The sequence below is a fragment of the Globicephala melas genome, chromosome 5, assembly GCF_963455315.2.
Source record: "Globicephala melas chromosome 5, mGloMel1.2, whole genome shotgun sequence".
Taxonomy (NCBI): domain Eukaryota; kingdom Metazoa; phylum Chordata; class Mammalia; order Artiodactyla; family Delphinidae; genus Globicephala; species Globicephala melas.
This window is the reverse complement of record NC_083318.1, coordinates 113,207,955-113,223,517: the sequence shown is the minus strand read 5'-3', so window position 1 is coordinate 113,223,517 and position 15,563 is coordinate 113,207,955. Positions and strand designations below refer to the sequence as shown.

At 41.9% G+C, this 15,563-nt stretch overlaps 1 protein-coding gene and 1 long non-coding RNA gene across 2 annotated transcripts in view; one reads left to right on the top strand and one right to left on the bottom strand.

Annotated features, from left to right (window-relative positions):
- EDNRA (endothelin receptor type A) overlaps window positions 1-6,511 on the top strand; it is a 56,537-nt gene extending 50,026 nt beyond the window's left edge. The window contains exons 5-7 of the mRNA XM_030878168.3: window positions 913-1,046; window positions 1,699-1,807; window positions 4,076-6,511. Coding sequence (XP_030734028.1) covers window positions 913-1,046; window positions 1,699-1,807; window positions 4,076-4,216 — 384 coding nt within the window. The 3' untranslated portion in view covers window positions 4,217-6,511. The remainder of the gene's footprint in view (window positions 1-912; window positions 1,047-1,698; window positions 1,808-4,075) is intronic.
- The window catches only part of LOC115864463 (uncharacterized), a 91,032-nt gene that overhangs the window by 21,648 nt on the left and 53,821 nt on the right, over window positions 1-15,563 (bottom strand). The gene's annotated exons all lie outside the window — the stretch shown is intronic.

Genomic DNA, 15,563 nt, shown 5'->3' with positions numbered 1-15,563 from the left:
TAAACAATATATCCTTGGAAACTACATGTCCATGTCATTAATGAAAGAATTTTAAAAGCAAAAAAATCCCAATGCCAGGTTTCTCCAAGATCAAGAAATGGAGAAAACACGTTGTTCTTCCTTTTTCTTTTCTGTTTCCTACTCCTGTTTTGCTTTCCAAATATCTTTTTAGACTTGTCTTTTTTTTTTCCCCCCATGCTGCACGGCTTGCGGGATCTTAGTTCCCCAACCAGGGATTGAACCCAGCCCTCGGCAGTGAAAGTACACAATCCTAACCACTGGACCACCAGGGAATTCCCTAGATTTGTCCATTTTTTATCATGCTAGGGTCAGTCACCTTGACTGCCATGCTGTCATTAATGCTGGTGAATTAACTGCTATTGAGACTTTTAACTAACCCTCACCCCACATATTCAACATACACACACACACAGACCCAGCCACGGTGTTGGCTCAACCCCAGCCAGTCCCCACCTCTGCCCACCATCGAACCTCTGTCTTGGCCCTGTTGACCAGCCTGAGCCCAACATCCTTCCTGGCAGCTGCCCCAAAAGAATCACTAGCAGCTCCTTGCTTAGAAATTAGACTCCAAATGTTTTCTTTTTCTTTTCTTTTTGTTTTTTTTTTTCTGGCCACACTGTGCTGCGTGAAGGATCTTAGTTCCCCGACCAGGGATGGAACCTGTGCCCCCTGCAGTGGAAGCACAGAGTCCTAAATACTGGATCTCCAGGGAATTCCCTGGACTCCAAATCTTGAAGAGGTGGAGGCATGGTGAGGGGCAGGCTGCTCTGGCATTTCTTCGAGTTACTCTTCCCCAATTTACTACTTCCTTTTGTGTAGCTCTTTCCTCTAGTAGAGAAACACTAAACTTATTGTCTTTTTTTTTTTTTTTTTTTTCTCACTTTCCTTTAGCGTCGAGAAGTGGCAAAAACAGTTTTCTGTTTGGTCGTAATTTTCGCTCTGTGCTGGTTCCCTCTTCATTTAAGCCGTATTTTGAAGAAAACCGTGTATGATGAAATGGACACGAACCGATGTGAATTACTTAGGTATGATCCTCTGTACTCAGGAGGAAACTGGAGTTTCTCTGATTTCATATTTATAAGACTTTTACAAAACCACCTACTCTACATTCTCAATAGCCCTGAAAATTAAAACTGCAAAGTTGATTGTTTTTCTTTAGCTGACATAGCCCACAACTGATCTCAAAAATTTGCGCAAGCCATATCAGTAATTTTGCTGCTCCCCTCCTGGGGCTGTGCATAATAGTTTGGGTTAACCAAGTGCTGGGTATATGTGTAAATGTTCTGCAGAACTGAAATTACCATTTAAACAAGGACTTAAGGGCTTCCCTGGTGGCGCAGTGGTTGGGAGTCCGCCTGCCGATGCAGGGGATGTAGGTTCGTGCCCCGGTCCGGGAGGGTCCCACATGCCGCGGAGCGGCTGGGGCCGTGGCCCATGGCTGCTGGGCCTGCGCGTCCGGGGCCCGTGCTCCGCGGCAGGAGAGGCCACGGCGGTGGGAGGCCCGCGTACCGAAAAAAACAAAAACAAAAAAAACAAGGACTTAAAAAAAAAAAAATCTGACTGCCACCTATAAGAAATGGCTTCTGGGCAAGAAAAATGCTTATTCTAGAGATAAATGCTAGTTAGCAGATTTGAAAACATGTTCTAATCTATCTCCTCTATTTTCTTTTGTTCTAGTTTCTTGCTGCTCATGGATTACATCGGTATTAACTTGGCAACCATGAATTCATGTATAAACCCAATAGCTCTATATTTTGTGAGCAAGAAATTTAAAAATTGTTTCCAGGTAAGACGTTTTGCAAGCATTTTTTAAGAACAACCAAATGAGTATATTAAGTAACCAACAGGCATGGTTCATTCCAGTGGTAAATATCACTTTCACTAGCTGTACTTTTCAGTAGAGAAGTGAAAAATCACATTTTGTTACCCAGAAAGAGGGTCAAGTTGTCAGCATAACAGAAAAGCAATATCTATTCAGACAACAACATATTCAGAGGTTAAAGCAAAAAGAGCTAACTTAATAACATGCCAATTTAGTGTCCTGCTTTAAAAAGAAATACTCCAACTTGAGCTCTAGGCCAACAGAATAGATAAAATTTATTCATGATCTCAACAAAACATAAACTCATTGTTAAGAAATCTCTTGCTAAACGCTATTTAACAGTACACTTAATAATAGCCTTTTCAAGGAAAGTAAATGTTTATGGATCTGGAAATCTGAACTAATGTAATTTAATTTGAAATCAATTTCCTTCCGTTCTTCAAAGTTCCCCATAGCTAAGCCAACCCATGTCCTCCCAAAGCTCCAAGCACTTCCTATTGAGGTGTCATTTTTCCAGTTCCTAGAATGATTTTAGCATAAAGTTAATCCTAACTGGATTCTGTTATCTTTGGCCAGGATGTTTAACTTCAGTTTATGGTACGTATTAGAAAGAGTAGCATAGAGTTCAAGGGTGCAGGACCTGGAAGCCAACAATCTTGATTTAGATCACAGCTCTGCACTAGCTAACTGTCTTATCAGTTCCAAGTGGTACCCCTCCTGCTTCCTCAGTTTGCTCATCTGTAAAATCAGATGCTCACTGTATCTATCTCATAAGGTGGAATGCAGTGGGTTAATATATGTTAAGTGCTTGAGACAACAGAGAGTGCTCAGTACAAGCTTCTTATTATTAGGGATAGAAGAGAGGAAAAACACAAGCGACTGCCCTTGTGGAACTTATAATCTAGAAGGAAACAGACAAATATTTTTTAAAAAATCATAGAAATCGATGAAACCTGGTGTGGAAGTTCTTGTTGCCACACTTTTGAAGTCTAGTGGGTCACGTTTACAAGTCATGAAATGCCCTAAGAAAGATTCTGCCCTAAGAAAGATTGACTAAAATGCAGGTCATAACAGATACATGACGTAATCTGGAGTTAATATCAGTTTCTAATTAGTTTACACATTAACTAGAGGGGAAGGGAAAAAATCAAGGTGCAAACCCTCAGACATTAAACACAGTTTTGACTGATCTTCATAAAAAGGCAGCATACCCAGGCGGAAGAGCCCAATAGAGAGAGTGCTGGGTTCTAAGTTCAGTTCTGCCTCTTATTATCCTCTCTAAGCCTCCCTCTTCTCATTCATAAAATGAGGAAAATAGCACCTACCCCCAAAAGCTGTTAAGAGCATCAGGTGAGGTGGCCAATGCAGAGAGCCAAGTAGGTGGTACACACTGAAGAAATGCCAGGCCGGAGACTTCCCTGGTGGTCCAGTGGCTAAGGCTCTACACTCCCAATGCAGGGGGCCTGGGTTCAACCCCTGTTTGGGGAACTAGTTCCCACATGCTGCAACTGAAAGATCCTGTGTGCCGCAACTAAGACCCAGCACAACCAAATAAATAGATATTTTTTTAAATAATAATGATTTTTAAAAACACTTAAAAAAATGAAATGCCAGGACCCTCCCAGCCCTTTCCACTCATGCCCACCCCAAATCATTGAACACTCTCCCTCCACCAACACTGCCTTCCCTTCCTCTTTGACTTGGTGAATAAATTAAAACAAGAAACAAGGGATCTGTTGCTTTGCAGTAGAATAAACTGTTTAACTTCTCCCTAGAGGTTACAAACTCCCTACCCTACATTACTAGTAAGGCTCACACTCTGTCCTCAAATGCCTACAGACATTCACCCTTTGTTGGTAGGCCTCCAGGTTCTGCAGGGAACAGGTTGTTGGCCTCATCTGTTTTTTTTGGTTTTTTTTTAATTATTTTTGGCTGCGTTGGGTCTTCATTGCTGAGCGTGGGCTTTCTCTAGTTGCAGTGAGCGGGAGCTGCTCTTCGTTGCAGTGCGCGGGCTTCTCATTGCAGTGACCTCTCTTGTTGCAGAGCACAGGCTCTAGGTGTGTAGGCTCAGTAGTTGTGGCGCACAGGCTTAGCTGCTCCACGGCATGTGGGACCTTCCCAGACCAGGGCTCGAACCCATGTGCCCTGCATTGGCAGGCATGTTCTTAACCACTGTGCCACCAGGGAAGCCCTGGTAGCCTCGTCTTAATTCGAGTCTATTCCTTCTCCCAGTCTTGCCTCTGCTGCTGCTGTTACCAGTCCAAGAGTCTGATGACCTCAGTCCCCATGAATGGAACAAGCATCCAATGGAAGAACCATGAACAAAACAACCATAACACAGAGAGGAGCAGCCACAAGGACAGTATAAACTAAACATCTTAAGGAACATTCATCAATATACTTCAAATACTATTGGAGAAAAAAAAATCAACACAACAACTGCATCTCCAGAAATCTCTTCTTCCATCCTTCTCCCATGACTCAGTACCACCCCCTGGAAAAATGTTTTCCAAAACATTGAAGGGTTGACTGGTTTATACCCACAAATTCAACGAATCTTACTTTGATTTACCTAATTTACATATTCTGCATGTTATATTCAGCCCTAAAAAATGTTGGGAGTTGGCGGGGGAAAGGAGATTGTTCAGTTAAACCAGAAGGATATATACTATCTTTGCATGAAAATAGAGTTTTCAAGTACGTGGCTAGCTTTCATGGCGGTTCTGTAGAATGTTCCGTAAGAACTGGTCACCATGAAAAGCTTAGAAATTATAACAAGGTTTTCTATTTTTTTAAAGTAATTTTGTTTTTTTGGCCAAACATGGTATGGGTTTAAGTCTCTTTTATTTGAAATGTCCTTCAGTGCCAGTATTTTTTAACTGCATAGTTGCCTATACAAATGATGATTTGAGCTTATTTACACATATTTTGCCCCCAGAAAAGAAGAAGACATAAAATGGACTTCAGGTGAGCAATTAGGTTAATGTTTCTCATGTCACTGGCTTATTTTTAAAACATAAATTCTCAAGCTGCAAGAGCTTACAAGATCTTAAAGCACAGACCGATATCCACATACGGCAGTTTAATAGCTGCTATTCAAACAACTTTTAAGAATCTGTATTTTCTTTTTTAATGGTGTTTCATTACAGGAGACCTTGTGCATATTTTTATGTTAAATTTAAAAATAATGCTTGAATGAAATAGTTCTATTTTTCATGAGCCCAATTTTTTTAATGGAAGCATGTTATGTAAAATCAATACCATATACTAAAATTTAAATGTATGTGTCATTTAACTATGCCCAAGACTTTCAGTGCAATGCACAGAAGTCCAAAGCACAGCCAGGAGAAAAGGACTGAGTATTTTTAGAAGATTTGGAAATTTTCATGGAGGTTTATGTAACATGTATACGTGTGTGTATGTATGCAAATGTACATACATATATACACATATATGTATGCAAATCACCTCATCGTCTCTTGATTGCTTTTAAAATGTTAACTGGCAGTAAGACTTTTTTGGTCATTCCCTTTTTCACATAGGAATATAGGAAACATAATTTCAAAGAGGCCAGCTGAGTTTATCATGTCAGTGAAATATAATTGCCACCATGAACTTAAGGTTCTCTGGATTTCCAGTATGCACCTAAACACCTCCCTCACCCCAACTCCTCACATAGTCACCATTTCAAGAGGCCCACAGTGATTTCTGCTGGGCGTTTTCCACGATGTTTACAGACTGTGAGTACAGCAGAAAATCTTTTACTGTGTGTATATAAACATATATATATATATAAACAACCATACAGTTCTTTTAGCCAATTTTTCTGTGATTGTCTCTATGGAAGGCACTCGTGGGTGTGGTGTTTGCACGTGGTGGGATGGTTGTATGGACTTCACGTAATCTAATACTAATGCCCAGCAGTTGTGCCAAAGCACACACTCTAAGTGGAATCTAGGTAGATGTTCCTCTCGACAACCAGCCTCAGTCAGTTTTAATCTGTCTGTGTTCGTAAATCTTGAGACAGTGTTACTATTACAAATGGAACGTGGCAGGCAGCATGAAAAAGGACGAGCCACGGGTAGACAATGGGGTTTTGGTTCGTTGGTTGGTTCATTAGGAGAAAGCAGTATTTGGGGTTATATTTTTTTCCTGTGCTGGAGCAAAAGTCATTAACATTTGAAGTATTATATGGTCCCAGTTCCCAACTCAGCGTGGTGATGAGACTGACAAGTGGGCAGATGTTTCTATCAGGCTTTGCCAGAAAGATTGCTGATGATAAATGAGCTCAGCCGATTCTTTGGGCTGTATTTTAGCACAGTCACGTATAAAATGATATCAGATTCCAGCCATCCAATGGCAGGGCTCCTTTACGTGTTAGCAGTCAAATTCCATTAGCCCACTGGTGTGTCACATGCAGTGATATATCCCTATAATGTAAGCCATATGTTCACACCATTTTGTTTAGACAGATGTCTTTTTTTAAAGATGCTTTGTCTCTTGCATATTAAAAATGCATTTTACAAGTTCAAAAAGTCATAGATTTCTGAATAACCACACAGGCTTCCATGGGCATTTTGTTTATGGACCAGTAAGTGACCGTGGTTGACTAGTAGGAATATTTCCAATTTCTACCTTTATCACAGCTTTTCAAGTAAATCTGTAGAAATGAGCCAGAAGCCAAGGCCCTGCACTGGCAGTGGCCCATAAATATAAAATAAAAGTTTACAGAAGCCTTGCAGGTGTCTCTTCATTTGTATATAGTTCTATGTAGGAAACGTTTGTTACACAATACCTATTGCAAACCTCTGCCTAGTAATAGCCAGGTGAGCAGTTTTACTTTCACACAGATGCTTCCTAACTGTACTCTACTCTGAACCAACTTTGCTGTATTGAACACTTAACTCTCCCATTCCTTCCTTCCTTCATCTTTCCTGTAAATTTTACTGAGCATCTGCTATGCACCAGGAGTTCTTCTAGGTATTGGGGATATAGCAGGGAACAAAACAGGCAAAATGCCTGCTCTCATGGAGCTTGTGTTCTAGAAGAAGGAGTTGGACAATAAACAATTAGGATCAATAAACAATGTGTCAGGTGGATACCTGGAGGAAAGGCTCGTCTACATACAACTGCTTATTTGACATTTCCAACTGGAGGACTAATAGACTTACTATATCTGAAACTAAGGTCCTGATATCCTTCTAACCTGTGCTGCTGTAATATTCATCTGCTCATGTATTAGTCAAGGTTCTCCAGAGAAACAGAACCAATAGGATAGATAGATGAATAGATAGATGATAGATAGATACATACATACGTAGAAGATTCTCTGTGAGAACTGGCTCACATGATTATGGAGGCTGAGATATGTATGCCATGATGCGCCATCTACAAGCTAGAGAACCAGGAAAGCCAGGAATATAATTCAGTCCAAATGCTAAAGCCTGAAGAACAAGGGAGCTGCTGGTATAACTCCCAGTCTGAGGTCAAAAGCCTGAGAACCGTGAACAGCTCGCTGGTGTTAAGTCCCAGGGTCCAAAGGCCGGAGGACCAGACAGGAGAAGATGGATGTCCACAGGCAGGAGAAGATGGATGTCCCAGCCCAAGAAGAGACAGAGGAAATTCATTCTTCCTCCTCCTTTTGTTCTTTTCAGGCCGTCTACTGATGGGTGATGCCTGCCCATGCTGGTGAGAGCAGATCTGCTTTACTCAGTCTCCTGATTCAAATGCTAATCTCTTCCAGAAACACCCTCACAGACACACCCAGAAAGAACATATTCCTAGCTACAGGGTGTCTGTCCCTCAGCCCAGCCAAGTTACACAGAAAATGAACGATCACAGCCCATCTTTTGAGGTGTCAGGACAAAAGCCTTGAAGTCCTGTCCCACTTCTTCCTCTCACAGCTTATACCCAACTCCTCAATAAATTGTGACAGGCGCATCCTCAGACTATCTCCAGAATCTGACTCTCCCTCTCCCTCCCTCTTTTTATCTCTCTCTCTCTCTCCCCCCCACCCCCTGCCGCTGCCACACACACACACCTCCCACCTCCCTTTTCTGAGCCACCAACATCTCTTGCCAGGATAACTGCAATCAGATCCTACATGCCTACTTGTTTCCAGCCTTGGAAACACCATACTCTAACTGGAGCCTCTCTCTCCACCCCCATAAGTGGTCTAAAGGTGTTCACATTTCCAAGCTACGCTGATCAGCAACCCCTAGGGAGTTTTCTACTAACAACTAAAGTAAGAAAGAGCCCTTTCTCACTGTTGCAAGCAGGGAGGGTGGGCATTGTGCAGAAAGTCAGTCTAGAGTGTAACAGAGATGAGAAAGCACATTTAAGTCCCTGGGTCTAGTTTGCCCTGCTGCTTTTCCGTGGCTTGAGTAAGCCAACGAACACATTTACCTTTGTGCCCATGCTAGTTAAATTTGGTTTTCTGTTGCTTACAATCACATGGTCTAAGAACATCTCATCTAAGTTATTTTTATTTATCTCTTCCTATTGCTGTTGTTTAAATTAATAGACTATGTTTTTTAGAGTAGTTTTAGGTTTACAAAAAAAATTGATTGAAAAGTCCAGAGAGTTCCCATATGCCCTCTTTTCCCTGCTTCCTCATACACAGTCCCCCCTATTCTCTACCCCTTGTATTAGTGTGGTGTATTTGATGAACCGATGTTGATAACGATATTATTAACTAAAGTCCGTAGTTTACATTAGGGTTCGCTCCTTGTGTTGTACATTCAATGGGTTTTGACAAATGGAGAGTGACAGTTAATCTACCATTATAGTATGATTCAGAATAGTTTCACTGCCCTAAAAATCCCCTGTGCTCCACCTTCCCTTCCCTCCTCCCCTCCCTCTTGATTTATCTTTTCACTCAACACAGATGTAGCAACAGCATATTACCCTGTGCTAGTTGCTGGGAACGTAAAACCGAATGTATAAATAAATACATGCACTGAAGTGCTTAGTGGTGAATCTGTAGCCATCAGCATCGGGGACGGTAATAGCACAAAGGCAAAAGCAGTCAACATTCTTTAAACTTCAGCGAGTGACATCAATGAGCACAGTGTGAGGGCTCTTGCTTCTACAGTTCTTATTTTAGCCAATATAATCATGTCACTGCTGAGACAATGGCATTACAATAAGCAACATAGCATTGTCTCTACATTAGGAGCTTTTTAAAAGTCTGTAAATACACGTTGTTCACCATCCAAAAATAAACCCACCCAGGAAATTTTAAATTATTACAGTAGTGAAACAAATTGGAGATTAAGTCCAAGAAACAGCCAAGACACATGTGAATCTTTCACTAGTCTATTACCTCTATTGTTATTTTTAGTAGTATTGTTAGTCCATGAGAGTGTATTAAACACTATATATGTGTAGAGTGAAGAAAATGCAGTCAGTCTTCCAAAACCTTTCTAGGTTTTGGCCTGAAATTCTTATTCCTTTGTCTATAACATAACCTAGCACAGTACTGTACTTATTGATTTTTCTCCATACTTTAAACAAGCAAAATTAAATCAAGGTACAAGTCCACCACATGCAGTTGATCTTTTCTGAAATTCCAATGGAGTCTTCACATTGAAAAATCGCAGTGTTTTTTAATAATCCTACATTTGAGAAGCTTCTGTCACACTCTTCTCTAAGTAGTAACAAAAAAAACCCAGCATCTATATTTGGTCCGCACTGATACTTCTACTTTTTTGTTTCTAAAACTGAAAGGAGACAGGCCACAGCTCTTAGAATCAGGGAATAATCAAGAACTGAAAATAACATTATAACTGCAAAGCCAGCTTTCCCCATGAAGCATGCTAACAGAGTTCACTTTTGATTTGATGAAGCCAGAAGTCCTAATATCTCATGGATTCCCAAGCTTTTAGCATCAATAATATTCAGTTGATTCCGTGTTTCTTCCTGGGAGGTAATAAATTAGGAACAGCAATTCCACCCTAAATAGAATCAGAAGAGTCATGAATCTTCCTAAGGGAATGTAGAGAACTCCACAGATCTTTCCTTTTTGGTCCTAATCCACACAGTCTCCTTACCTAATTTATGTACATGGAACTGATCATCTTTTATTTGAATTTGATTCCATGACAGTGGATGCAACTGTGTGCTTGGCGTTGTGTGACAGATTTGTCCCAGATGGGAGAGAGTACTGGATGCTGCCCAGACTATGTAGTATCACGTGATCAGCCAAACCACAGGCCCCAGGCACCTACAAGGCACAGCTTGTCTCCCTCCATTGACACAAGTTTTTACAGAATAAGCCATTTCTCCATGACATATACCTCTCTATTTCTCTCAGAATATGACAATTGGGATTCACTACAATTAAATTCTTGTCTTTTAAAGGATCCTGAAATGAGAAAATCTACTAAATGCGATCAAGTAAGGGGAACATATGTGCCTTTTTAGGCTTTTCAGGGCAAACATTCGCGCATAATGAAAATTTGATCTCCCAGGTCCAGTCTTTTCTCTATTTTAGGCAACCCAATGGGGTTAGGCCTGGATCACTCACTCTCAATCAAACCCCTGTTGGGAGGGATGGAATTCTGCTGACCAGCTTAGGCCAAGAAAGGACAACTCCTGGAGCTGAAGTTGGGACAGGGTAGGGGGGAGTAACTTCCCAAAGGAAAACCCATGTGGCCTTAGTAAGGGGAAAGGAGGGACTTCTCTGGTAGTGCAGTGGTTAAGAATCTGCCTGCCAATGCAGGGGACACGGGTTCGAGCCCTGGTCTGGGAAGATCCCACATGCCGCGGAGCAACTAAGTCCGTGTGCCACAACTACTGAGCCTGTGCTCTAGAGTCCGCGAGCCACAACTACTGAAGCTCACGTGCCACAACTACTGAAGCCCCCGCGCCTAGAGCCCGTACTGCACTGCAAGAGAAGGCACCACAATGAGAAGCTCGCACACCGCAATGAAGAGCAGCCCCCGCTCGCCACAACTAGAGAAAGCCCGCGCGCAGCAACAAAGACCCAACACAGCCAGAAATTAATTAATTAATTAATTAATTAATTAATTTTGAAAAAGGGGGAAAGGAGAACAGCTGCACCACTTCTTTTCTCCATCTTTAAGGATATTGTGCATATATCCTGCTCCTCCTTATTTTCTGCTGCTTTTTCACATTTTTAGCTCAGTTAATCCCTTGATTTGTATTCTTTTCTCTAAAAATAATTTTTGCTGTTCAAATTATAAAAAATAATATATAAAATGGATGTAGGATATATTTAAAGTCCTTGCAGAACAAAACAATAATTAATGAATGATCCATATATGCAAGGGGAGAGATCCCTCTACATGGGGCATTTTATATATATATAATATCTTACCCTTCAATATCTTACATTTAATTTATCCAGTTCTTTGCTACCACAGCCAAGCTACACTGACTGTACATCTGTTTACAAGTCTCCATGGAGACGTGTGTGATTTCTTTAGGAAAATTAAAGAGAAGCAGGATTGCAGCTGAATCATACATCCTGCCAGATTGTCTCCACAATGGCCCCACCAGTCCTGGATTGATCCATTAGTAAAGATTTCAGGGCTCTGGGTGCCTTGATATTGCTCCTCTTTACACGGTCGCCATCACATTGGAGGGGGACATACCTCTAGGTCTCTGTAGCAGACACTGTTGGAGACCTGACCAGATTCTCTTGGATCCTTTATACCAGCTCTGTTCACCCATCCCCACCTTCAGTGTTTCTGCTACTATTTGCTCCTGTAACTTTCAGTGGCCTGCCTTTGGACGCTGGAGCCCTCTAGCCTGTAAGGAGAAGAAGAGGAGACTGGGAATTTTATATCCACCTCGATCACCACCATGACCTGTGGCCAAGGACTTACCAACGTGTGAGTGCAAAAGCCCAGCTCTTGTGTCTCTGGTGGGGTAAACAGCAAGCATGCCCGGAGAGCAGCCTCACCTGAAACCTCACCCTAAGAAAGGTGAGGGAGCTTATTCCCTTTCCCCAGCCTGCCTCTTCTACTCCCTCACTGGTTTCTTCTGGGGGCTGTGCCTTAACAAACCACTGACACCCAAATCCCTGGCTCAAGGTCTCCTTCTGGAAGAACCTGACCAAAGACGGCACACATTTCTATCTCACTGCTGAACTTAAATGGCAAATTGCAGACATTGAACGTGTCAGGTTCTTTAGCAAACTAAATGGCATCTGGGATTTGAAACCACTCTTTCAGGTTTTCTCTGTCTGGGGCAGCTGAGCGTGTATGAGAGCTCTCTGCTAACCGGCAATCCAGACTTCCTCAGCCTCAGTCCCATTTTCTGTGAAGGCCCAATTGACCACTTTAGGAACTCCATTTCAGGCTCTTTGGAGCATGGCTGTTAAGTTTTTCTGTGTATCCAAACATTCCTCATATCAGAATTCCACTGCTATTGCTCTTAGAAGAACGTGCCTCTCCCAAGTGGCCGCCAAACGAAGGTTTAGGTCATTTATGAAGCTGGAAATCAATGAGACAGGTAACAAGATTAGTCAGCTGTGGGTTGGGAAATGCAGGTCACAAGCACAGGCCACTCTTTCAAAGGGTTTGCCCGTGAGGGTACTAAGAGCTAAGATGACAGCGTGAGGAAGGCAGGGCCGAAGGAAAGGTTTTTATCTCTTCAAGGGAAAGACAACCTCAGCATTTTTAGGACAGTAGAATTAGGCCCGTGATAGGAAGAGATCACAGATGGATGAAAAAAAGAAGATAACTGATGGATCAAGGTCCCAGAGGAGATGCAAACAGCAGCCTTGGAAAGGAAGAAGGATTCTTCCTCACTGAATAATCAACGGCATCTGTTTCTTCAGGCATGTGATTTCCTATGAGTTTCTACTCATGAATGTCCTTTGTCCATATTAAGAACAAGAAAAGGCCTGCTTGTACTGTACGTAGAAGAGTGTCCCTTTTAAATCGTACCTTACAGGAACATCCTGGAAAGATACCCACCCAAGTGCACTGTCTGAATGAACTCTTCAGCTAGGTCAGCTCCTCGCTAGATGGACTCAGGGAAGACTGACCTACAGCTAGAGTCAGACCATCTCATCCACACTCCAGGCTGTCCATAGCTGCCAGTGGAAACCATAACTGTATGACTTTCCTGTAATGAACATGTGTTGCTCTGTAAACAGCATATACATAGAAAGAGAGAAAATTTATCTTTGGTTTTTGGTGATGATAGTGTTAAACTTTCTTCAATTTACCAATTGTATTAGTCAGGGTTCTTCAGAGAAACAGAACCAATAGAACATACATGCATAGCTACACATAAGAGATATATCACAGGAATTTGCTTGCATGATTATGGAGGCCGAGAAGTCCCACGATCTACCAACTTCAAGCTGGAGAACCAAGAAAGCCAGTCGTATAATTCAGTCCAAGTGCAAAGCCCCTAGAATCAAGGGGGATTGCATAAGTCCTGGCCTGAGTCTGAAAGCCCGAGTACCAGGGCCTCCAATGGTCAAGAACAGGAGAGATGGATCACTCAGCTCAAGCAGAGAGAACACATTCACCCTTCCTCCATCTTTCTGTTCTATTCAAGCCCTCAGCAGATTGGGTGATGTCCTCCCTTGTTGCTGAGAGCAACCTTCTTTACTCAGTCTACCAAATGTTAATCCCTTCCAGGGACACCCTCACAGACACACTCAGAAATAACATTTTACCAACTATCTGAGCATCCCTTAGCCCAATCAAGTAAAAATAAAATTAATCATCACAGTTATGCAATAAATATTTAAGATAAATCAAAATCATTTTATTACATGCTTTCTCAGAGAATCTATCAGGGCAAATAAGTTTTCATTAAGCTGGATAATAATACTATCCATATACCTATGCCTTAAAGCCTTTATTTTACAAACATTTCCTAATCTCATAGCTGTTCCACATTAAAGAGTCTCTCTCAGTCTTCCAAATAGATCAGTCAGGATGGCTGGTGGAGATTAAACCCTGAAGTGGTCTAACACATTTTCCTCCCCTTCATCTGTGTATCCATGGAGAATCTATAAAATGCTAGACTTTTTGTAACTCCTCCCACTCCACTGAATGCTCCGTTTCACAATTCATTAATTCGACCTGGAGTTCAGTACTTCTTCCACGTTGACCCTCTGTTTCTCAGATTCCGCATCACCTGAAGGTATTCAGCAATTGCTCTATACTGTAAATTGCACAATACCTTGGGCTTAGTTAGTTGGTACAGCCACACGCTTTTGTCATCAGCCCAGCATCCCATGGTCTCTTACAATCAAAAAGTTGAAGGGTCACGGGAACTTACTATTCTACTGAACAATGAATTAGTTCAGGCAAAATAATGGCATAACTTCTGACCACACTTGGGATTAGTCATCATCCCACCAGGTTGTCCCAGTACTCCAGGGAACACTGTGTGGTAACACTCGAGTACTCTCATCTGAAATTTATGCTGCATGACGTACGATCTTACCAGCTCTTGCCTCTGTTGATTACACAGGATGCAACAAGAAAAAGGTTGTCATTCTGATTGCTTAAAGGTCACTTTCTCAGAGAGATTTTTCCTGACCGCACAATGTAAATTAGTCACCCCCTCACTCTATCGTTCAGTCTGTTTTAATTCTCTGCACAGCACATATCGCTGAATGATATTTTTCCTGCTCATTTAAGGTTGCCTACTGTCTAGTCCCTTCCATTATATAAAGGATCTGGTCTATCTTGTTGATTGTAATATACCCAGTGCCTGCAATAATTCTGGATGGCACAGAGGAAGCCCCCAGTATGTATATGTTAAATGAATTAAACCAAGGCGAAACAATAAAAAAATGGCTAGGAGACCACCTTAAGGCTACTTTTAATATAGGATGATCAGAGAAGGTCTTTCTGGGGAGACGATTTTTGAGTTAAAACCTACATAATGACAATTTGATAAGAGTACAGGAATTCCCTGGCGGTCCAGTGGTTAGGACTTGGCATTCTCACTGCCGTGGGCCTGGGTTCAATCCCTGGTTGGGGAACTAAGATTCCGCAAGCCGTACAGTGCGGCCAAAAAAAAGAAAAAGGTTTTGATTATTACACTGGCCTGTTCATTTTTACTTTGATATGAGACTGTTCTTATTAACAAAGGGCTTTTTAACTGTTGAAGAGTGACCCCAAAAATTATGGACTTGACCCAAGATTTCAACAGAACAGGTATAGGACTGAACTTACAGAGTGGGTTTAAAAAGAGGTCATGAGAGAAATCATTTTCAATGCCTCCCAGAGTATTTTCCTTTGTAGTATTCCAGATTTTTTTTTTCCTTTGTCCCTGAAGCTCCTTCCACCATTAAGCCTTAATCAACTGAAGGGAAGTGATGGCAGATACCATCTAGAACAAAAGACCACGTGGAAGACATGATGAGGGAAGTATCCACCAGAGGAGGGAGAATACATGCTCTTCTGATGAGCAGTGGGAAAGTCTGGGGGGAACTATGTGCACATCCCACCTGGGTTCTTCAGGGTTTCAATGCTCCTACCCTACACTCCTAAGACTTAGCCAGTTGAGGGGTTTGTTGATTATGGAGACAGAAACCAGGCCAAGAGAGACAAGCTAGAAGGCTCAGGATGGTGAATCGTGCCCTGTGTAGAAAAAAGGTCCAGTGCATTACAGCTCCTATTTGGAACACATAAACAGACCACCTCACAGAGTGTCTGCTGACCTAAATCAACATGGGTATCTGCAGCAAAGGAGGGATAAGCATGAGTTATTAGAGAGA